We start from the raw sequence: 24919 nt of genomic DNA, 5'->3' as shown, positions 1-24919 counted from the left end.
AGAATACTGACCGAGAGAGGAAGCTCTTTCCAAACACCTATATCAGAACACAGCATGAGCTTTTGACCTGTGCAGCAATCAGACTACAGCAAATGCACACTGGGCAACCAGATGCCAGCACACAAAGTGATGCATGGAGGTACTGCAGTCACAGTATCTCTATGTAGGGCCTTATATTGGTGGTAAGATATGATCCCTTAAAGCAGTGGTTCCCAAACTTTTTCAATTCTCGGATCCCTTGCTGAATCCAGGTTTTCCCAAGGTGCCCCCCACGGCACGCATAAAGTGCATATTTTAGGGGTTCCCAAAGTGTGCGCTGCGGCACCATGGGGAGCCGCGGCTTCCTCACAGGGGCACGGCAAACTAATAAGCTTAGCTGCAAAATAAACTGCATCCCATCATTTTAGGCTTTGTCCAAATTTTTAGAGAAAATAACTGAAGTGATATTTAGAGCAAAAAATCTGGACAAAGCCTAAAATGATGGGGGGACAAATAGGGACAAATTTTAAATATTGCTCTTACAAACTTAGAAAGTTGATAGAATAATAGGTTTTGCATTAGCATGAATTCTCTGAAGGATGTGGAGTCTTAAACTCAAATGTTTATCATTATTTAATTACTTCAATCCTCAACTATTTGCCAAAAAAGTACAGATTTTAGGAGGAACACATCAAAAATATGAGGCAAAAATCTGGATATTCAATCTCACACACACACACACACACACACACACACACACAGATTCTTTTGCTTTCATGCACGCATTCACTCACACATGCAGACAGACACACACTCATACAGGCATTCACTTGTCTTACCTGACAAATCAGCTAAGCTTTGTGGCGCCCCTGTGAGGAAGCCGCGGCTCCCCAGGGTGCTGCGATGCACAGTTTGGGAACCCTTGCCTTATGGCAATATTTCATCACAAAGACCTGTCACCTCAATTCTTGTCTGTGGACTTTTTTTCTGTCCTTTGGGGAAGACATCTAATTAGAAGGCCCAAAATTGTTTCTATCATCAAGACTTCAGTAGAAGCACAGGAATTTGCGCAGTGCCAGCCGGGTGACTGTTAAATTGTGAAGCATGGGAAGCACAGACAGAGTCATTTCTAAACGTGGCTGCAAAGGATAGTTATTTGCTGCACACACAGTTTGCCACAAATGGACACAAACTCAACCCCTTGCAAGAGGAGGAAGAGCAGGTGGCATGCAGAATTAGAGGTATGAAGACTGTTACCAATCATGCAGAACTAGAGGTAGCTGCAGTGATGAACACTGAAGATGCTGATCAATCATGCAGAACCACAGGTAGTTGCAGTGCTGAACACCGAAGACACTGACCAATGTAAGATATCAAAATCCCCAAGTTTCTCCTTTCTATATGACCCCAAACTTAGAATCATGTGAGAAGCCTTTCTATTAACCAGCAATTGTATCTTTGGTGATGATCTTATGCCTTCGCCTGCTAGTGGCTGGCCTGCACTGCCAACATCTACGACTGCAACTGACATTATGTACCTCACCAAGGAAGTTCAAACAGTACAGATGTAGGGCCTAAGTTTACAATACGATTATCTCCTCATTTCCAGCCTTGGCTTCTTCAGCATCTCACAAGGGAACTTTGCAAACATGTACATTAGGTTTGAGATTTGAAATATATAACCAGTAAAAAATGACGAGAAACACCCTACTACCTGGAAAGAGACATCAGTATGTGATTTTCAACACTGTGCTGAGCTAGGGACAGCAGAAGATGAAATCACAACAGTTACCCGTTGCAGAGTACATTTAATGTCAGGGCAAATTATCTTACTCTTCCAGAAGTAACCTGTATAATCCTGGTTTGAGACTGCGTATCCACATTCAATGTCATTTGCTGCACTTCAAATCAGCAAACTTGAGTCCTCAGGTGCCCAACGATATCTATTCTGAAAGAAATTACAAGAGCTAGGTAGCACTGTTGTAAAACCATTCTAATGAATCAAAAGGCAACAAAACTAAGAACAGGACACAGAAAACAGGGGAAAGACATTGGCAACAGTTATACAAGATAATAAAGTGATCTTTGCAATGTAAAGCAATGACTGTTGAACATATACGCTTTGTAATAGGTACAGTAAATTTACCACTGTATTCCCTCTTCAGTGCAAATTCCTGCAATACATTTTCAAGCCCTGCAGATTGTACAGCTGAAGTCCCTACTCAGGGAAGACATACAAAGGTAGGGTAGAATTCAATAATAATTAAAGTGTTCAATGTGTTATAGACAATTCCACGAGGTAGCACACACAATTCACTAGAAAACTGGGACTGGAATGGGTGCTGCAGCTGTATGGATGGTGAAAAGCACCTACGAAACCTTCAGCATTCATGAAGCTCTCAGGGTGGGACCACAAAAACTCATGGCCAAGAATGTCCTCAATACACTTGCCAAACCTATACCTTTGACAGTAAGGATGACAAATTTAAAAAGGGACTCCTCATTGCTGCACTAAGTATGGGATCACATTCTCATAACTGGAACGACCAACATAATAAAATGTTAACTTAAAGGGTAAATAATTATCTACTCACTTTTAAAAACCGATCAGTATACTGTTTTGATTAAAATAGTTTTAGTTAAAACAAACTACTTACAAATGTACACCAAGCTAAGAATACTAAAACTATTAAAAAAAAAAAAAAAAACTCCCATTTTGCTACTGAAACAATCAGTTTTTGATTTATCCTGATAGTTTCAATTGAAAAGATGGTTATCTCCCAAATTTAAAATTTGGGCTAGTTCCACAATGCAGAGAAAGCCCTTGCTAGAATGGAGGGAGGCAGTACTAAATGCACCCCCCAAACCAGCATCACTCAATGTCCATCAGTGAATAAAATCCAGAAAACAAAAAAATAACAACATTTTTGACCCTCCCCTATAAATAAAGGATTATTCAACAAGATGGGTCCTATAAAAATGAATCCTTAAAATGAAGGAAATACTGCTGGCAAATAAAAAAAAATGGTAGTGCGAAGTTTCAATTCCCATCAGCTAAATGATTTTTGAAAGTCATCTTTGCTTCCACAAAAGCAAGATCTACAGAGACCTGCAGCTGGTGAGAACAAGAGCTTTTTACATCTGTGATGTGAACATTGAAATGCTGTAGTTTGACTAAAGCCAAAATTCATAAAGTATGAAGAGCAAATCTCCCAAAATGTAAAAAACACACTGGACCAAGGACAGGCACTTTCCACTCAGGCCACTTATGTATGCATCACCCAACTGTAACCGCAGTGAGCTCATCTTTTGGGGTGTCGTCTCCTCCCCCATCCGAACTGCTACTAGTCTTTGGTTGTTCTGGTACTTCCTCCTCCTCCTCCTCCTCTTCCTCGTCTTTTTCAGTTAGCCCTCCCAGTGGCCCCAAAGAGAAAGTGCTTTCACAGTTCTGAGTCGATGACACCTGTGATATGACTGGCATCTGCACAGAGGAACCACTGTCAAAGCCATGGTCACCAAGTTCATACTGGCCAAGTGCCTCCTCTTGCTCTTGATTCAAATAGTCCGGTACTAGGAAGTCACTACAACAAAAGAACATACAAACATTATGTGGATGGCAAGACAAAATACAGCAGGAGACATTTAGTTAAAATGGGTGAAGTAGCAAAGAATGATAGTAAATGACAAATGTAATCCCTTAGGGAATATACTTGGTTTGTTTTCCAAAGAATATGCAGCAGAGGTAGAGTGCAGCAAGCCAGATATCCACATTTAAAACTGAGAACAGAATATGGTTCCCAAAATTAATACCCTGAACACAGCACTCTCTAAAGTCTAAGCCACCCTTTAACAGTGATACAGCTATCACAATTTAATTGCACTGTATGGAATAATGCTTAAAAACAATTTCTGTAAACTGCTTACATACTCTGGAAATGCAGTATGCTAATTTTAGGAGGTTATTCTACATATTTTAAGTTTAGTTCCAGGTTAACATTAGTTTATGAATTAAGCAATGTTCACCAATGAAGAGCAAATGTCACTGTCCTAGCCAGTGTATCTCCCCTTCCCACTCTGCTGCACACTTAAGACAGATTAAAAACACTATTAAAAAGAGTGTGTGCATGTAAATGGCTGTAGAAGAGTGCATTTCCCCATCCCATCCACCTAAGCCTGAAGAAAGTAACCCCCCGTGGTGCAACTGCATGAAACCAGCAGTTCACTCAGACACACGTATATTGAGAAAGATGCTGCTGGATTTGTTCACATATGTGAAACTTGCAGCCTTAAAATAAAATAGTCAGAATTTTTGCCAGTTAGCTGTGTTTTTATAACTGGCCTATTAAAATCTACAAATGTATACATTACCAGTTTTCTCTTTTCAAGAGAATTACAAACTCAGAGATCTGCCACTTGTTTAACAACCAGGCTCCCTGAACAGGTTATCTCTGAAGCATAAATAAATTGCTTTAATAAAGCTTTTTGTGTGTTTCTGGTTTGCTGGCTTGTGCACCTCACCTGCTCTGGAAGTAGTTTGCTAGCTCTGACGCTTCATGGTTTAGGCTCCTCAGATGTACGATTAAATTTCCAGAGTTGGTGAACATGGCGCCACAGGTTTTGCACTCGTAAATTCGGGGCTTGCGGATTATGTGCCGTGAAACCCGCATGTGGTGCTTATATTCCCCAAAGGAAGTGAAAGTGGCGCTACATATCTGGCACCGGAAACAGCGTTTACCTTCGTGCTTCAGGCGGTGCATCTTTAGTGAGTACGCCCGGGTGAATTTTTTTCCACAGCGGTCACACTGAAAAGGTTTAATGCCTGAAGAGGTAAAACAGATGCAATCAGAAGCTGGTAAGAAAGCTGTATCGTCAATTAAACAGTAATAATGACACTATCCACTACAACAACACGGTTTAACAATTTTACACAGTGCATATCTATCACAAATTAAACTTTGTATTGGTGCTACTTTCTGCATTACAAAATGATATTCAATGATGTAACATTGCCAAACCAAGTAACAGAAGAATTCAGGGAAGGTCCTATCCATCCTTCCCATCATGCTGTCAGAGTTTTTGAGCAAATCAAACGTCACTATGAAAACACTTCAACTGCAGTTACATGGGAACTCAAACAAATTATTTAGAACACCTACAACAGTAAAGACATTACATTGTTCAAGCTCATAGAGAGACCTTCTATTGTGACCTTAAAAAAACTCAGCAAGCCAGTCAAAAACAATAACCATAATTTGTTTAGCCTGAATTCACACTTTTTTCTCAGGAGTTAATCCATTAATCTAGTACTCTCTGTGCAAACTGAACTGATCCTTAATAATAGCCACAAGTATTAAACTTAAAAGTGCAAGCGATGTTCATCATATTGATCACTGCCTGCAACAGCAGCCTTAGCTACAAGCCAAGGATATTACACCCGGCCAGCTTCCAAAGCTTCAGGGCACCTTCCAAGCACACAAACTGTCAAGCAGCTTGAGCTTAGTGCAGTAAAAAGGTCTGGGTGAGAAACCCTTCAGAGCATCACTGCCTCTGAAGAGTATTCTCCTCTGAGTCTTTTGAAGATTGACTGTTGGCATCTACTTTACTTTGCAGGGCAGACAAATTTCCTTCAGGGAAAAAATTTCCGTTTTCTTAACTTTATTTTTTACTATTTTCTTCTTCTGGAAAGTTATTTCAAAGCTAGGAGTGCTGTGTTTTTATGAACTGCTCAAGACTGCAATGTACTTTTAAATGGACTACTCTCTCTTTTTTCTGTCAGTTTAAAAGTAGTGTGACCTAACTGAAAACATTTTCTGTGGATAAACTGAGTTTATTTTTCCTTGATGGGGTTGATAATAGTGTTTTTTTTTTTTTTTTTACTTTGTCTTCTGTCACAAAAAAAAAAAAAAAAAAAAAAAACTTTGTGGACTGGTACTTTTACTTGCACTTGCTGATGGTCTTTCCTGGGAAAGAGGCACCATTTTCAGCTTGACCATGGAACAGAATACTGGTTCCATGGTCAGTCCTTCTTCCAGCCACAAAAAGAAAAAGTTAAGCAAATAGCCTCTGCCACCACTGCAGGCTCTCAATCTGCCTCAGCTGCAGGTGGGGGACTATTGCAACCATCTGTTGTGCCTCAAATCACTCAACTTTTACCCCAGATCCCTCTGGGGTAGCATCTACAGCCACTATGGGCCAGTGGTTAGTCACATCCTCTGTGGCTTTTGGCATCCCCTCAGCAGGCAAGGGAGAACCACTCTTGTCAGTTCTGGGAACAGGAAAGGTTTCCCTGTTGTGCCAGAATGCTGCACCCATCCCTGGGGAAAAAGCTACTGCCATTAGTAACATGGTTGGCCCCATTTTTCCAGTCCAAAAGAAACAAAACCAAGCATGTATGTACTCCACTTAAAATTTATTTAGATAGGAGTAGTTTATTGCGTCTGGCTCAGGGTTTAAATTCAGGCTATTGATCCTGCTTGTAAACCAGTTTCTGGTAAAAGAAAGAGGAAGTCATCTTTTCCTGAAGAAATTCTCAAACCTGAATCAGAACAGCAAAGCAAGATGCACATAAGGATACAATTTTTTCCCCCAGATTTCTGATTCAGACTCAAAGGAAAATTCAGTTTCCGATTCTCCATGTGGGAGTACTTCTATAAACTATTGCTAGAATATGCCATTGTTTTCAGTAGGAGAACACTGAGGTTTCTCAGTCCCTCAGAAAATACAAGACCTAAAGCACATACAAACAGAAAATACAAGATATCACAGAAGGATTTTCCAGAACCTATCCCCATTCCTCCTCCCAACTTTAGAGAATGTGTGTTACTGCCTGCAATTTTTCCATCAGTCAGTTGCCCCTAAAAAAGGTAGATAGGATGTATAAAATTCCTGTCTTTTACATTTTTATACACTGCACCCAAACCTAACCCAGCACCTATAGCCTTTAGTTGATCCCACCGCTGCTAAACAGCAATTTCAATAATACTCTTTCTGATAAGGATGGGAAAATTACTGATAGGCAAGGGGAAAAAAAGTATATATTTCTGCAACTCTGGTTTTCAGAATTTTCAGTTGTCAGGTTCATATGTTAATGTTAGTTTTAACAAATTGTGAAAGTATTAGGAATGTTTCATCGATTGCTTCTTCTTGCAAGGAAACATCTACTTTGAACAACTTAGTTTCTTCTTTTGCAAAGGTCACTCACTACACGTTGCTTGCAGCTTGGGTATCACTGTTTACACTTCCACTAGGGCTATGGCCACTGGTATGGTTTTAAGGAAGTTTGGATGGCTACATTCTCAGAACCTTCCAGATGATGTAAAAAATGAGATTTTAAATTCTCCTTTGAACAGAGATTTACTGTTTGGCTCCTCTCATGCAAAGGTGATCAAAAAGCATGAAGATTTTTCATCTCTCCAAATTGTCCATGGAGATTTCTTTCTCCTCGTCCATTTCTGGCAGAAAACAGAATAAACAGTCTTAACAGAATTCAGGTTAACAGATGTTTAAGAAGGAATAGCAAGAGAGATCCAAAAAAAGTCCCTTAACTTCCCAAAACCAAGAAAGTACAGTTGTGTACCTACTATAAAGGTAGATGTTCGAGTGTATTCACTGTTGCAGTCATTACTCCTGGGTTATCCTGCTGGCAGGCTACCCTCAGTAAGCCAAAATTCCAAAGTCTAGGTCCGGCATCGGCTGCTATCGCTTCTTCCCTGATGTCAGTGTGCCAGGGGTATAAAAGATGCAGCCGACGCCATTTTCTTCAGTTTTTCTTGCCCCACGTGTCAGGTGCCCCCAAATTGGTAGGCTGAAAAATATGCCAATAAAAATGCATGCACAAAAATAACATTTCCTACATCTACAAGCAAATACACCAAATAGGTTGTATAGGACAGAGAAGTGCAGATAAGACCCAGCAAAGAAAAGGGGGATGGTGGGTGGGTAACCTTGACTGCAACAGTGAATACACTTGAATATCTACATTTATGGTAGGTACACAACTTGTACTATGTTCATCGTGTTTCACTGTTGCAGTCATTACTCTTGGGTTGAATCCCAAAGCTGAGGATAGGTGGCTGGGCTAAATAGGATTAGGAGAGGCTATGAGGCCCTGCAGGACTGCAGTGGCAAAGCCTGCTCTGGACTTAGAGTAAAGAGGTAAGTGGTAGTGCTTTGTGAAGGTATGCACTGAACTTCAGGTTGCAGCCTCTAAGATATCTTTGGGTGGTACTCCTCTGAGGAAGGCTGCTGAAGTAGCTGCTGCTCTGGTGGAATGAGGCCTAATGCCCTTAGGCACTGATTTGCTATGTTGAGAATAGCAGAAACGGATGCAATGGCCTATCCATTTAGAAACAGTCTGTTTTGAAAATGGCCTTTCCTTGTGATCCTGCAGCATATGACACTAAAAGTTGCTCAGTCTTTCTGAAAGCTTTAGTTCTGTCCAGGTAGAAGCGCAGCTGCCTGTGTATGTCCAAAGAATGCAGAATTTTCTCACCCTTGTTCTGTGGATTTGGATAAAAGGTAGGCAAGTGAATGGTTTGGTTGAGGGCCACACTGGACACCACCTTAGGCATAAATGTAGGGTTTGTCCTCATGTCCTCCGAGAAACCCTGTCTGGATGAAAAATGATGAAAGGTTCCACAGCCATGAGTGCTTGTAACTCTGAGACTCGCCTTGCAGAGGTTATTGCTAGGAGCAGAGCTGTTTTCCAGGATAAGAATTTTATATCTGCTGTTGATGCTGGCTCGAAAGGAGACAGTGAGTTTTTCCAAAACATAATTGAGGTCCCAGGCCGGAATTGGTGCTCTCCTTGGAGGCCTAATGTTTTTGGCCCCTCTGAGGTACTGCCTTATTAACGGATGAGAAAAGACAGGTGGTTCCGCACTGTAATGGGCTGAAATGGCAGAGGCATGAATCTTAATAGATGAGAAAGAAAGTCCTTTATTCAGCATCTCAGTTAGGTATTGTAAAATCTGAGGGACATTTGGTACAGACGTGCCAATGCCTTGTTCCTGGTTCCAAGCACAGAATCTCTTCCATTTTTCTGCATAAGATTTTCTGGTACTGGGCCTCCTGGCCTCCAAGATAACATCCATAACAGCTTTTGAAAGAGGAGTGTTCTGAATGGCTACATTATCTGCCATACTGCCAGATTTAAGGTCCTGAGTTGGCTGTGCAGGATCTGATAGTTTTGTTGGGTCAGCAAGTGAGAAGTTTGAGGCAATATCCTTGCTGGACCTTGAGACAAGCTCTTTAGGATTGGGTACCAGTGCTGGTGTGGCCAGTCTGGTGCAATCAGTATCATTTTTGGCTTCTCTTGTCTGACCTTTAGGAGTACCCTGGGAAGGAGAGCCAGTGGAGGAAAGGCATATACTGTTAGATTTTTCCAGCTGAAGGATAGGGCGTCCACTTTCCATGCTTGCTTGTGATAAATCCCTGTGCAAAATCTCTGCAATTGGCAATTGTGAGGGGAGGCAAATAGATCTATGTCTGGGCATCCCCATTTCCTTTTTATCATGCTGAAGACTTGTGGATCCAGTTTCCATTCGTGGGGATCCATGAGGTTTTTGCTTAGTTAGTCTGCCAGAGTATTTGTTTTTCCAGGCAGGAATTGTGCTTGCAGGTGAACTTGAAACGCCAATGCTGTGTCCCATAAGGTCACTGCTGGTCTGCAGAGGAGGTAGGACTCCCTGCTTGTTTATGTACTACAAGACTGTAGTGTTGTCTGTCTTTATCAGTAATTGCCCTGGATGAAGCAGGTCCTTGAAAGCTGTCAGGGCATTTTGAACAGCTAGCATCTCTTTTTGATTGATGTGAAGATGCATCTGGTTTGCAGGCCATGTGCCCTGAATACATTTTCCTGCCATATGGGCCCCCCAGGCATAATCTGATGCATCCGTTGTCATTGTGTGTCTGGCTGTGGGTAGACTGAATGGCAGACCCTTGTTGAGGTGACAGGCTACTGCCCACCATCGAAACTCCTGTTGCAGGCAGGGAATGAGTGCAATTACTGTCTCCAGGCTGTGGCAATGCAGAGTCCAAACACTTTTTAGATACCATTGTAGTTTCCTCATATGCAGTCTGGCATATGGAATTAGTAGAATGCAGGATGCCATGAAACCCAAGGCCTGCAGGATTTTCCTTGCAGATAAGTGGGTTTTTGTTGCCAATTTCTTGAAGTAAGTAGTCAGATGCTTTTGTTTGTCTGGCGTGAGATAAGCCATCTGGGCAGTTGTATTTAAGCTTGCACCCAGGAATATTATCTCTTGAGAGGGCACTAGTTTTGATTTCTTTTCGTTTACTGTGCACCCTAGGCCAATTAGTAATCTTTTTACAAACGCCAGATGCTTTAGAAGAATGTCTTTGTTCTCTGCTTGAATTAGGCAGTCGTCCAAGTAAGGATATAATTGAATTCCTTTTTGTCTGCAAAACGCAATTACTGGTGCCAGGCATTTTGTGAAGACCCTGGGCGCAGAAGATAAGCCAAAGGGCAGTGCAGAGAATTGGTAATGCATTGAGCCAGCTATGAATCTGAGGTATCTTCTGCAAGACTGTCTGATTGGGACATGCAGATATGCCTCTTTTAGGTCCAAAGTTAAGAGCCAAGCCTTCTTGCCCAGCATGGGCAGTAGCTGCTGTAGAGTCAACATTTTGAATTTTGGAACTTCCAGAAACGTATTTAGTATAGACAGGTCCAGTACTGGTCTCCAGGTTTTGTCCTTTCTGGGTACTAGGAAAAGTCTGGAGTAAAATCCTTGCCCCTGCTGTTGTTGCGGTACTTGCTGAATGGGCCTCATGTCCATGAGGGCTGTAATTTGTTCTTGTGCCTCTCTGCCCACTGACTGTGTGGCAGGTCTGGCATACCTTTTGACCTTGGTAGAGTGTGAAAATGGAACCTGTAGCCTTGGGAAACTATGTTCAGGACCCATTTGTCTTGGGTAACCATTTGCCAATTTTACGAAAAAAGTGCTAGTTTTCCCCCTAAGGAGGCTGTCAAAAGAAAAGTGCTTGGATCTGGCAGAGGAAAGTAATTGGGACCGTTTCCTGTAAGGCTGTGATTTGTCTTCTCCGCTTTTGGAGGTAGGAGCACCCCATTGTTTAGGCCTGTATGAGCCTTGGGGCTGAGATCTGCCTCTGGGACGCCTGTATCTGCCTCTTTGTGGCCTGTCTGACACTGGAAAGGACAAATTTTTAGAAGGCCAGTTCCGGCTAAACCTGGGTGGCTGTACCTGTAAGAAATCCTTGACTGTCTGCATGGATTTTGCTTTATCCTCCATTTTTTTCAACACCTCTTCTGCTTTAGTACCAAACAAAGTATCGTGCTGTAATGGTGCATCTAATAATTCTGCTTTAACATGATCAGGCAGATTCTGTTCCTTTAACCAAGCATGCCTTCTAATAACAGAACCTGTAACAGTGGCCCTGCAAGAGGCCTCCAGTGAATCATAACCACATTGCAAAGTATCAAGAACAACAGATTCCAGAATAGCTGAACGGAAGCAATAATTCCAATGCTGTTGCAGAAAGGACCAAGTTTATTCCACTCCAAAATACGAACCACAAAGTATAACACGAACCACAAAATGAACCACAAGCGCTTTCACTCGGATCCTACCGAGCTTTATCAAGTGACAATAAAAATAGCAAAAATAACGCTTTTTATATGCATTCGCTCAATTGCGATTTGATTCATTAAATATTTAAATGGTTTCTTAAAGTTACAATGTTTCATAATTACTTATAAATATTTGATTAAAAAATGTGGGCATTGTTTCATACATTATATCCTGATAACCTGCAGTGCTGTGTTGTTTAAAATTCACATAGGAATTTTTGTTTCTTTAACCAACATAAAGTTATACTAATACATTCTATTACAACATATCCTAATCTAGATCAATGCACCATATTAAAATTATTCTTTCTGTACCCAATCATCTTGGAGAGTAAAGGGAAGGAAAAAGGAAGGGGGGGGAGGAGGAGGATAGGGGAAGGAAGGAAAAAATATCAGGATAAGGGAAGCAAATTGTATTATGTAACATATAAAATAAACCACACAAAGTTTACAATTCATCAATCAATACATAATAAAAAGTGAATAGCAGCAACACATATATAAATATATAATAAATATTCTAAAAAGGAACATTTATCTAAAAACTGCTTTAAAATATGTTAAAAGTTAATTTTAAGAGAATGAGTCCATAAATGTGGAAATCTTCCTATCCTGCATGCTAAAGTTTGGCTCTCCTTAGTTTTAAAACTGAGCTTATACTTAAAGTGTCATTTAAGCCTGGGGTTTTATTCGCATCTAATCTCAGTTGCCAGGTTAATTCTTTGGATTCCAAAGTAGCTTCCCAGTCTCCACCCCTTTCATTTTGTAACACTTGTTCAAGAATTATAAATTTAAGTTTATAATTTGGACAATTTAATGAATGCTTGTAAAAGGCATTATTTTCCTTCTTTTTCTCTATGTCGTAAGAGTGTTCATATAATCTTTTCCTGAACTCTCTCTCCGTCTTTCCAATATAGAAACTATTGCACGTGGTGCATAGTCCTAAATACACTACTCCTTTTGTGCTACAAGTGTAATATCCCTGTGACTTGATGTCAAAATTTCTTGCCTTCAAGAATAAATGGGAGTCATGAATTACCATATAACATTGTTTACAAGCCCCACATTTATAAGTTCCTTTTTTGACACCATGTCTATTGGCTTGTAGGTGTGGTCTTCTCTCAAATATTTCTTTAAGGTTGGGGCCTTTCTTTCTAATAAATTGTGGTTTGTTTTCCAGTATAGAGTTGAAATCGTCGTGCATTTTTAGAATGGACCAATGTTTCAGTATAGACTGTTCTATCCCAATGTTGTCATTGGAAAAAGTGTATGCAAAACCACAACCTTTTTCTATGTTTTCTTTCCTCTCTAAATCTTGCATTGAGTTTGTAAGCCCAACACCTATCAGGGGTTTGTAGGAACTACTTCTTAGGTTGGTGACTTCCTGTGTGAGGGTGGATAATAGGTTCAATGGATATCCACGCTTCAAAAACATGCTATGCAGTTTGGTGATTTCATCATCAAAATCATCTTTTTTACTACACATTCTACTGGCCCTAATCAATTGTCCTTTTACAATCCCTTTTTTCTGGAAAAAGGGGTGTTGGCTGGAAAAATGTAGCAAAGAATTCGAAAAAGTTGGCTTCCGAAAAATTTTGGAATGGAACTGTTTTGTATTGTCATCCTTGTAAATAGTAACATCCAAGTAATTTAACTTTGTTTCACTTACAACAGGAGTGAAACGAAGAAAACTGGTTGTGGAATTGATATAATCTAAAAAGCAATCCAATTCATTTCTAGTTCCTTGCCATAGTATACATATATCGTCTAAAAACCGGCGGTAAAACATAATGTGACTTGCCCACTCTTGCTGGAAGATGTATTTACTTTCCCACATATGAAGCACCGCATTGGCGTAAATCGTAGCACAGGGGGTCCCCATAGCCACCCCTCTTTTTTGCTTGAAAATTTCGCCATTGAAGAATATAAAATTGTTTTCTAGTATTGTTGACATAAATTTTACTAATAGGTTTTTGAACGTATTACTGAGGTTTGTTTCATTATTAAGAAAATCATTAAACCATTCTAGCCCAGTTTGATGTGGAATACTGGGAAAAAGATCTTTTATGTCAATGGTGACCATTAAGGTTTCTTGGGTGTAAGCATTAATAGGAAAAGTTTTTAAAAATTCCCAAGAGTCTTTGCAAACATATGTTAGTTTCTCATTGTATTGTTTCAAAATGAAGTCAATAAATTTGCCAAAAGGCTCAGTAATCCCCCCTGCACCTGTTACAATTGGTCTGAACACCACAGGGTTGATTCCTTTGTGGATTTTTGGAATACCAAATAGAATAGGAATCTTTGGTTTTTGAACAAATATATAGTTGTAGAGATTCTCATTTATAGCTCCTTGCAAGAGGTCATCCGACAACATGTATTTTATTTTAGCTAACACTATATTATATTCATTTCTAGACATTAATATATACTGGTCTTCATCTTGTAAAAGAGCATGCATGTGGGCTTCATAATTTGAGTCGTACATCAACACCATTCCTCCCCCCTTATCAGGTTTCATAATTCTGATTTTTTCATTTTTCAACATATTTATAAAACTCATTTCTTCATTACTTATATTCTGCTTACTTAATTTGTAGTCGTTGTTACAAATTGATCTTAGTTCTTGTTCCACTAGTTCTTCGAATACCTTTAGGGTGGGGTGTGTCGGTGAATCATAACCACATTGCAAAGTATGCTTTCCCACTTGTTCAGCTGCATGCAATAAATCCTGCAATTCCTTGTTCTCTGAACATTTAGTATTTGTCAACAATTTCTGTTTAAGCAGTGACATTAAAAATTGCTGATATTTAAGCATATGAAACTGACAATTTAAAGCCCTTACAGCTAGGGTAGCAGTAGTGTAGACTTTTTTCCCCCATCTGTCTAGAGCCCTAGAATCCCTATCAGAGGGGACAGGGTTTTTTTGCAGTGGAAGCTTTGACCCCTTTGGACCCTGAGACATAGTTTCTGGGTCAGCAGCGGGTTTTTATATAGGAATTTATGAGAATCTGGGACCCTGTAGTATCTGTCTGGCTTAGCAGGTGCAGGGGGTAAAGAGTCAGGGGACAGGCTGGACTCTGAAAATACATCATCTACAATGTCTAGAATGGGTGGAATAGCAAGGGGTCTGTGCTGAGGAAGTAGCAGAAAGTCTCTGAGCCTTTTCTTAGATTCAGAATAATCTTGTCTCTCTCCCAGTGGAAATGCTCCTTTCATGGTATGCAGGGTTTCCCCAAAAGAATAAGCCTCAGGAGGAGAGGCTGAAGGAATGGATTCTTCAGCATCAGAATCCTCATAGGGAAGCATGGAGTAATCCTGTTCAGAAGAGGAATCAGAGGAAATAGAAACCTGATCAGAAGAATTATACTCTGTCTCTTGCCTAGGCCTCATCAGGAGGGGGATGGGAGCCCCTGATCAAAGTAATTAGGTCTTCGGCCATTTTGAGCATCTGTTTTTTAGGCATGGAAGTCTGAGGAGGAGAATGTTGTACTTTTTTCTTTGTCTTTAGAGCTGCTTTAGTCTTTGAAGCTGAAGATGGCTTAATGTATAGTTGTGTAGGTCTGAAGACACACTCAGAAGCCGATGCCTGCTCAGCGCCTCCGGACCCATCTGAGGGAATGATCTCAGTGTGCCCAACAACCTTGAGTATCCAGAGGCCCAGTTGGCTCCACGTGGGAGTCAGAAACGGCCTGTGGCTCTGAGGTAGCGGGCGCCAGGGGCTGCGAAAGTGCCTCACTGAGAACCGGCGACTGGCCTAGCAGAGGCCTCGTCATCGGTTTTGGACCTCAGATGCCTATCCTTTTCCTTGCTTTTTTTTGTAAACTCCGGTTGTCAGCTGGTCCAACGGCATTATATAATTAAATCTTCGGCCAAAGTAATGAAATGCAAAATCGAACAGACGCTTAATAATGCGTTGGTTAAATCTAGCACAAAACTGGCAGCTAGCAATGTTGTGATCAGGGCCTAGGCAAGGAATACAGTAAGAGTGAAAATCCTTATGAGGCATTTGCTTCCCACAAGAAATACTTGTTAACTTTTTCTAACATCGGTCTGGCGCAAGAAAAAAGTTTTCCCAACGGGGTACTTAGCTTTAATGAAGACTTTGGTTCTGAAATTCGGATTTGAATATCTCAGGAGTCGGCCGACCGGCACTTGCGAACAGCTTTTGCTTCGGGCACTGCGCGGCAAAAAAGACTGAAGAAAATGGTGTCGGCTGCATCTTTTATACCCCTGGCGCAATGACGTAAGGGAAGAGACGACAGCAGCCGACATCGGACCTAGACTTTGGAATTCTGGCCGACTGAGGGTAGCCTGCCAGCAGGATAACCCAAGAGTAATAACTGCATCGGTGAAACACGATGAACATCAGTGCAATATGTTTGAATGACTATTCAAGACATCTTGTGACCCACTCCCACCATGGCACCCTTTTTCTTCCAGGGAGTCTTAATCTTCATGTTACTGTCTGGCAACAGACTGCTTCAAACAAACGGGTTCTGAACATCTTACATCAAGGTTACAGATGACAGTGGGAGGAAATTCCTCCTTTACAAGGATCATTCCTCATCCTCCAGACCAGCCTCTTGTTTCCACCTATTCTTCTTCACATGTTGTCCCAAGGACTGAGAGAACCAGTTACTCCTTCCAAGTGGGGAAGGGTTTTTAATCAAGGATGTTCCTAGTGCCAAAAAAAGAAAATGCTTGGAGACTAGTTTTGGATATTTCTTTCCCAAAACTGTTTGCGATAGTGCCCCAATTCAAAATAATGTCACTTCACAACCTGTTTACCTCTTCTTCTTTCAAGTTTCGTGGTAACACTAGACTTACAAGATGCTTATTACATCTCTATTCATTCAGACGTCATTAAGGTTTTGTATGTCTGGATCACATTATCATTTCCCTTCCTTAACCTTTGGACTATCCACTGCACCAACAGGGTTCAAAAAGTGTCCAGCTCCACGTACAGTTCATTCCAGTCTACTGGGTATCTACATTTTTACATATTTAGACGACTTGCTTATCTTTGCAGAGTCTTTTTCCAAGTGTCCAAAATTTCTCTCTTCAGTGACACAAGCTAGGATTCCAAGACGACATTCAAAAGTGTTCTGTGGGTCCCTCATATGGACAGTGTTCCCAGGATGTCAACTAAACACCTCAGTTCAAAGAGCTTTTCTTCCACAGGAAAAAAAAAAGATCCTTATTTCAATCTGTTTCTAAGGTTTTCAACTCAGACTTTAGTCACTGTGAAGGAATACCTCAGGATGGATTCTGGGTCTCATAGCATCTATGATTCTCATGATACCCCTGGCAAGACTCCACATGAGAAAGATACAGTGGTATCTGAAATCTTTTTGGTTCTAGCATCAACACTATTTTTTCAAATGCCACTGCTGGGGTTTGTTGGAAGAAAAAACATTTGGTGGAGACAACAGATATCATTAAATCCAGGTTACCCCTTCTCCCTCCCTGCTTCAAAGTAGTCACCACAGACACTTTGGACTTTGCTTGGTGAACAGTTTCAAGAGGGATAGAAGTGCAAGGCTGTGGGACACCAAAGACAGATGCAAGCACATACAAGCACATAAATATCTAGGAGATGCTTGCCCTGATCAAGTCACTCAACTCTCTAAACATCTTTGGCCTCCGGGACCCTCTTACAAGTGTTTTCAGACAATACCACACTCATGTTTGTACATTAACAAGCAAGGGGGAACCAGGTTGTACCCCCTTTGCAAACTAGCCATGTTAACCTGGGTTATAGTTTCACAGCACAATCTTACTCTACAGGCATCCTACATTCTCTGCCTGAAAAAAATTGTGCAGCACACAAGCTGAGCAGGACCAGGGCAAACCCACACAAATGGGAGCTACATTAGGAGGGTCTTTCAAACATTTGATCCACCTGTGGGGAGTTCGTCAAGTGCAGGTTTTTGCCTCCTCTTTGATCAACCAACTGACAATATTCTGTTCCAGGACTCTATGCAAAAAGGCCTGTAAAACAGATACGTTTTCTTTCTTTGGGAAGGAATATTCCTGTACACTTTCCCACCCTATCTAATATCCAGGGTACTTCTGAAGACTCCAAAGGAATCTCACAATATCACTGTGGTTACCCCCTTCTGGCCTAGGCAGCTGTGATTGTCCTTTTAGAAATGGCCAATGGCAATTACCACAAGCTTCCTCAGAGAGTGGAACTGAACTACTCACACAGGAAAAGTTTTTTTAATACACCCCCAACATCAATAATTTTCAATTGCCTTCCTGGATGATAAGGTCTTAATCTTTCTTTTAGGCACCTGATTACTGAGGAAATGCAGCGGGTATTAATGGATGCAAAAAAGCCTGCTACTAGAAAACCATATATTAGCAAACAGAAAAGTTTTTTTAGTTGGTGCCAACAACATAACCAGCACCCATTCAGGGTTTTACATTTGTGTGAGTTATCCTATGGCCTTTTTCATTCCTCTATCAAGGTTCACTTACTGGCCATTTCAACATGTCTGCCCATACAGCCTCCTCTTTCAAGGAAGTCTCATGCCAAAACGTTCTTGAAAGGGGTTTTGCATAAGGAGCCGATAAGTAAACTTGTAGCCCCTCCTTGGGATCTTAATTTTGTGTTGGAGAAAAGCTAACACTTGCTCCACTGAGCCGGCTAATCTGGAAGACTTGAGTCTCTTAACATTTTGAACAGCTAGCATCTCTTTTTGATTGATATGTAGATGCATTTGGTTTGATGTCCATGTGCCCTGAATGCATCTTCCTGCCATGTGGGCCCCCCAGGCATAATCTGATGCATCTATTGTTAGTGTCTGCCTGGCTGGGGGTAATGTGAATGGCTGTCCCTTGTTCTGGTGACAAGCCTTTGCCCACCATCGAAACTTTTGTTGCAGGGAGGGAATGAGAGTAATCATAGTTTACAGGCTGTGGCAATGTTGAGTCCAAACACTTTTTAGGTACCACTGAAGTTTTCTCATATGCAGTCTTGCATATGGAATTAGTAGGATTCAGGATGCCATGAAGCCCAAAGCCTGTAGAATTTTTCTTGTAGATAACTAAGCCTTTGTTGCCAACATTTTGAAATAGGTAGTCAGTTGCCTTTGTTTGTCTGGCGTGAGATAAGCCATCTGGGCAGTTGCATTTAAGCTTGCACCCAAGAATATTATCTCTTGAGAGGGTACTAGTTTTGGTTTATTTTCGTTGACTGTGTACCCTAGGCATGTTAGAAGTCTCTTCACAAACGCCAGATGTTGTAGAAGAATGTCCTTGTTCTCTGCTTGAATTAGACAGTCATCCAAGTCAGGATATATTTGTATTCCTCTTTGTCTGCAGAATGCAATTACTGGTGCCAGGCACTTTGTAAAGACCCTGGACGATGTAGATAAGCCAAAGGACAGTGCAGAGAATTGGTAATGCATTGAGCCAGCCTTGAATCTGAGGTATCTTCTGCATATTTGTCTGACTGGGACATGCAGGTATGCCTCTTTTAGGTCAGAAGCTGCTGCAAAGTCAACATCTTGAATTTTGGTATATCCAGGAAAGTGTTCAGAATAGATAGGTCCAGTATTGGCCTCCAGGCCTTGTCCTTTCTGGGTACCAAGAACAGTATTGAGTAAAATCCTTGTCTCTGCTCTTGTACTTGTTGAATGGCCCCCATGTCCATGAGGGATGAGACTTGTTTTTGTGCCTTTGCCCATTGATTTTTTGGCAGATCTGGCCAGCCATTTGCCCTTGGCAGGGTATGGAAATGGAACTTGTAGCCTTGTGACATGATATTTAGTACCCATTTGTCCTGGGTTATGATGCGCCAATTTTGAGAAAAAAGTGCTAGTTTTCCCCCTAAGGTTGCTGCCAGGAGATAAGTGCTTGGTGCAGGCAGAGGGAAGTCATTGGGACCGTTTCCTGTATGGTTGTGATTTGTCTTCTCCAACTTTGGAGGTAGAAGCACCCCGTTGTTTTGACCTGTATGAACCTTGCACCTAGGATCTGCCTCTAGGGCGTCAGGATCTGCCCCTTTGAGGTCTGTCTGACACAGGAAAGGACCAATTCTTTGTTGGCCAGTTTCTACTAAACCTTGGTGGCTGTACTTGTAAAAAATCTTTGACAGTTTGCATAGATTTAGCTTTGTCCTCCATTTTCTTTAACACCTCTTCTGCCTTAACACCAAACAAAGTATCATGCTGTAAAAGTGCATCTAATAATTTAACTTTGACATGATCAGGCAGATTTTGTTCCTTTAACCAAGCATACCTCCTAATTACAGAACCCGTAACTGCGGCCCTGCAGGAGGCCTCCAAAGAATCAAAACCACATTGGAAAGTATGCTTTCCAACTTGTTCAGCTGCATGCAATAAATCCTGCATTTCCTTGTTTTCTGCACATTCAAAGTTTAACAACATTTTCTGTTTAAGCAATGCCATAACATGTTGCTGATATCTGAGCATATGAAACTGACAGTTTAAGGCCCTTACAGCCAAGGTAGCAGATGTGTAAACCTTTTTCCCCATCTATCCAGTGCCCTAGAATCTCTGTCAGAGGGGGTAGGGTTTTTTGCAGCGGAAGCCTTAACTCTTTTGGGACCCTGTGAAATAGTTTCTGGGTCTGCAGCAGGGTTTTTAAACAGGAATTTATGAGAGTCAGGAACCCTGTAATATCTGTCAGGCTTAACTGGAGCTGGTGGTAAGGAGTAAGGGGTAAGACTAGACTCTGAAAACACATCATCTACAATGTCTAACACAGGTGGAATGGCTAGTGGCCTGTTTTGGGGTAGTAGAAGGAAATCCATGAGCCTCTTTTTAGATTCTGAAAAATCTGGGCTCTCCCAGTGGAAATGCTCCCTCATGGTATGCAAGTTTTCCCCAAAAGAATAGTCCTCTGGAGGAGAAGCTGAAGGTATAGATTCTTCAGCATCAGAATCCTCATGTGGGGAAAAAGAATATTCCTGATCAGAAGAAATGGAAACCTGATCTGAAGATTCATAGTCAGTCTCTTGCCTAGGCCTCTTATCAGGAGGGGGATGGGGACCCCTGATCAAGGTAATCAAGTCTTCGGCTATTTTGAACATCTGTTTTTTGGGCATAGAGGTCTGACCACGTGGTGCTTGAGTTTGTTTCTTTGCTTTAGAAGGTGCTTTAGTCTTTGCCTTTGAAGCTGAAGTTGGTTTAATGTAAAGATGTTTAAGTCTGAATACACCCTCAGAAGCTGGTGCCTACTCAGTGGCTCCAGACCCATCTGACGGAATAGTATCCGAGGCTCCAATACCTTGAGTTTCCAGCGGCATGGCCGACTCCACGTGGGAGTCGGTAGCGGCATGCTACTCTAAAGTAGTGGGCGTCAGGGGCTGCAAAAGCGCCTCAATGAGAACCGGTGACTGGCTTAGGAGAAGCTTCATCGCCGGTTTGGGGCCTCGTTGTCTATCTCTCTCCTTTTCTTTGCGGTTTTTTGTGAACTCCGGTAGTCAGATGGCTATCCGACGACATTTCTGGATAATTAAACTGGCGTCCAAAATAGCTTAAAGCAAAATCATAACAACGCTTAATAGTGCGTTGGTTAAATCTAACACAAAACCGCAACCAGAAACATTGTGATCAGGGCCAAGGCAAGGAATACAGTAAGAATGAAAATCCTTATGAGGTATTTTCTTTCCACAAGAAATACAATTATTTACTTTTTCTGACATCGGTCTGGAGCAAGAAAAAAGTTTCCCCAACGGGGTACTTAGCTTTATTGAGGACTTCGGATCTGAAACTCGAACACGAAAATCTCAGGAGTCGGCTGACCGGCACTTGCGAACTGCTTCTGCTTCGGGCACCGCGCAGCAAGAAAGACTAAAGAAAATGGCGTCAGATGCATCTTTTATACCACTTGACGACCTGACATCAGGGAAGGGGCGACAGCAGCCGACGCAGGACCCAGGACTTTGGAATTCAGGCCGACTGAGGGCAACCTGCCAGCAGGATTACCCAAATGTAATGACTGCAACAGTGAAACACGAAGAACATCTGGTAAGTTCTTAAAGAAGTGGGGAAGCCAGGTCACATTATTTGCCTCCCGAGAAGTCTCTATGCAGAACAAAAACTAAATATGGAACAACTGAATGATTCAGGATTGGAAAAAGACCAAGACAAAGATGTGCACTTGTCACCCTATTCATTCAATTTATACACTGAATTTATCAAGCAAAATGCTGGGTTTGATGAATCAGATGCAGGAGTGAAAACTATTGAGAGAAATAACAACAGCCTTAGGTATGCAGATAACACCACTCTGATAACAGATAGTGAGGAAAAGTAGAATAACCTGTTCATGAAAGTGAAAACAGCATGCATGTTTCTCAATACTGAAAAAAAACTGTTATTTAGACCACTGCATTGAACTGGAAATGGATGGCTTCCAAACAGAAGCACAGGAATCTCCCCAGACTGCTATTAGAAGGTGAAATAAACTACTGAAACCGCTATAACAAAACCACAAAGACCAGTGAATGTCGAATTTATTTTCTCAAACCTCTAGCACCTCGGCACAAAGCCTTTTGAGAGTATAAAAAAAATTTAAAAAAACACAATTTAAATAACCATTTCATCAATTAAGAACATTAATTACATTAAATCAGCATTTCCCAACTACATTCCAAATTCAACCCAGCAAATGTCAGTTACAAAACAGGCTGTACTACTACCCTCACAGCTTCCAACGGGGTATAGCTTTACAGAAAAAAAAAACTGTTGCTGAAAATGTTAAATAAACTGACTTCAGCCAGTTTAGCATTCAGTGTTCTCAGCACAACTTTATCACAGTGACACAATGAAGACCAGTTATAAAGAAAAAAGGCCAGATGCAGCAGTGAAGGTACATGAGCTATGTATACTGGGGCAACTGCAAAAAAACAAAACTCATGTCATGCTGTCATTACATGATTTGTACACAATACAATAGGGTATTTAACTACAAAATACAGAGTGCAAGAAGGTCAGAGCTTCCAGACAGTAAGCTTCTTGAATCTGATTTCACAATTTTAGTAGCTTAAATGGTTGGCACTGTACAGAGAAAGTACAGTTGTGTACACTTACCATAAATGTAGATGTTCGAGTGTATTCACTGTTGCACTCATTACATTTGGGTTATTTGCTTGCAGGTAGACCTCAGTCGGCCTGATTAACAAAGTCTTGGGTCCTGCATTGGTTGCTGTCCCTTCTACCATGACGTCAGGGGTATAAAACATGCAGCCAACGCCATTACATCAGTTTTTCTTGCCCCAGATGTCAGGTGCCCCCCCTAATGGGAAGCAATTAAATATAAAAGCACAAAGATATACCTCCAACAAAAAAGCAAATACACCAAAAAGGCTTTTAAGCATAGTAAAGGAAAGTAGAGGTACAGCCAAAAAAGTTATGGGGCTGGATACAGGGTAACCAGGACTGCAACAGTGAATACACTCAAACATCTACATTTACGGTAAGTGTACACAACTGTACTATGTTCTTCGTGTTTCACTGTTGCAGTCATTACATTTGGATAGATTCCAAAAGCTATGGATGGGAGGAGGAATTTAGATAGCATTATGGCCAGCTATAAGGCCCTTCAAGACTGCAGTGGCAAAGCCATCTCTGGATTTAGAGAAAATTGGCAAATGATAATGCTTGGTGAAAGTATGTACAGAACTCCAGGTAGCAGCTTTTAGGATATCACTGGTAGGGACACCTCTGACAAAGGCTGTAGAGGTAGATGCAGCCCTGGTGGAATGAGGTCTGAGCCCCTGTGGGGTAGGCTGTCCATGGTGCTTATAGCAGAAATGAAAGAAATGGCTTATCCGTTTAGAAATGGTTTGTTTTGAAATAGCCTTCCCCTCTGCCCCTGCAGCAAATGCCACCAGCAGTTGTTCAGATTTCCTTTGAGGTTTAGTCCTGTCCAAGTAGAATCTAAGTTGTCTGTGCACAATCTAAGAAATCCAGTAACCATTCCCCTTTATTCTGTGGAATGGGAAAGAAGGTTGGCAAATGAATGGACTGATTAAGAGCCACACTGGATACCACCTTGGGCATGAAGGATGGATTGGTTCTGAGGGGCACCCTGTCCGCATGAAAGATGATGAAAGGCTCCACTGCCATAAGGGCCTGTAATTCAGATACCCTTCTAGCTGAAGTGATTGCTAAAAGGAAAGCTGTTTTCCAAGAAAGAAATGTTAAGTCTGCAGTAGCAGCTGGCTCGAAAGGAGGTAGAATGAGTTTCTCCAAGACAAAGTTAAGGTCCCAGGCTGGGGTTGGAGTTCTCCTGGGTGGTCTCAAATTTTTGGCCCCTCTGAGGAATTGCTTGAGCAGTGGATGAGAGAAGAGTTTTTGGCCCCTCTGAGGAATTGCTTGAGCAGTGGATGAGAGAAGAGTGGAGGTTCTATGTTATAATGAGCTGAAATGGCTGAGGCATGGATTTTAATGGAGGCAAAAAGACAGGCCTTTGTGAAGCATCTCAGCTAAGTATTGTAAAATCTGAGGTAAACTGGGCACTGCTGTGCTCATCCCTTGAGACTGGTTCCAGGCACAGAATATTTTCCATTTTTCAGCATAAGATTTTCTAGTACTAGGCCTCCTTGCCTCTAAAATGATATCCATTACAGGTTTGCTGATGGTAAAGGAGAGATTAAGTAATTAGCCAGGCTGCAAGGTCCGGTGTTAGAATGAGGGTGAATCTGGTTCTCCTGCTGATACCCTAAGGGAAGGAGCCTGAGGCAGGTGTCATGGGGATAACCATTACACACTGCGCAGAAGGGGTATCAGTGTTGGCGCAGCCAGTCTGCAGCAATCAAAATCATCCTTGGTTTGTCCTGTTTGATTTTTAATAGTACTTTGGAGAGCAGAGGCAGAGGGGGGAAGGCATAGACTGATAGGTTTTTCCAGATGAAGGACAGAGCATCTACTTTCCAGGCTTGTTTGTGGGGAGTCCTTGTGCAAAATTTGTCCAATTGGTAGTTCTGGGGAGAGGCAAACAGGTCTATATCTGGGCTCCCCCATTTGCTTGTCAACATGTTGAAAATCCTTGGTTCCAATTTTCACTCGTGTGGGTCTATGAGATCTGCCAGTGTATTTTATTTTCCTGGCAGGAATTGAGCTTGTAGGTGCACTTGGTAGCTCAATCAAGGCTGTGTTCCACACTGCCATGGCTAGTCTGCAGAGGGGGTAAGAATGTGTACCCCCCCTGCTTGTTTATGTACCACATAACAGTGGTGTTGTCCGTCTTTACCATTAGTTGCCCTGGAAGAATGTGGTCCTTGAAAGCTGTCACAGCATTCTGTACAGCTAACATTTCTTTTTGATTGATATACAGGTGCATTTGACTTGG

At 41.6% G+C, this 24919-nt stretch overlaps 1 protein-coding gene across 5 annotated transcripts in view; it reads right to left on the bottom strand.

Annotated features, from left to right (window-relative positions):
• Nucleotides 1–821: 821 nt before the first annotated feature.
• Nucleotides 822–24919, bottom strand: part of ZBTB44 (zinc finger and BTB domain containing 44) — a 1060028-nt gene continuing 1035930 nt past the window's right edge. For 4 of the 5 annotated variants that reach the window (XM_044081142.1, XM_044081139.1, XM_044081141.1 and 1 more), the window contains 2 exons: nt 4498–4798; nt 822–3560 (listed from right to left, as the gene is read on the bottom strand). In XM_044081142.1, coding sequence (XP_043937077.1) covers nt 3257–3560; nt 4498–4798 — 605 coding nt within the window. In that variant the 3' untranslated portion in view covers nt 822–3256. The remainder of the gene's footprint in view (nt 3561–4497; nt 4799–24919) is intronic. The other variant, XM_044081143.1, reaches the window with a different exon arrangement.

The sequence above is a fragment of the Protopterus annectens genome, chromosome 8.part0, assembly GCF_019279795.1.
Source record: "Protopterus annectens isolate FY-2018-M chromosome 8.part0, PAN1.0, whole genome shotgun sequence".
Lineage (NCBI taxonomy): Eukaryota > Metazoa > Chordata > Ceratodontiformes > Protopteridae > Protopterus > Protopterus annectens.
This window is presented reverse-complemented; position numbering and strand designations above follow the sequence as displayed.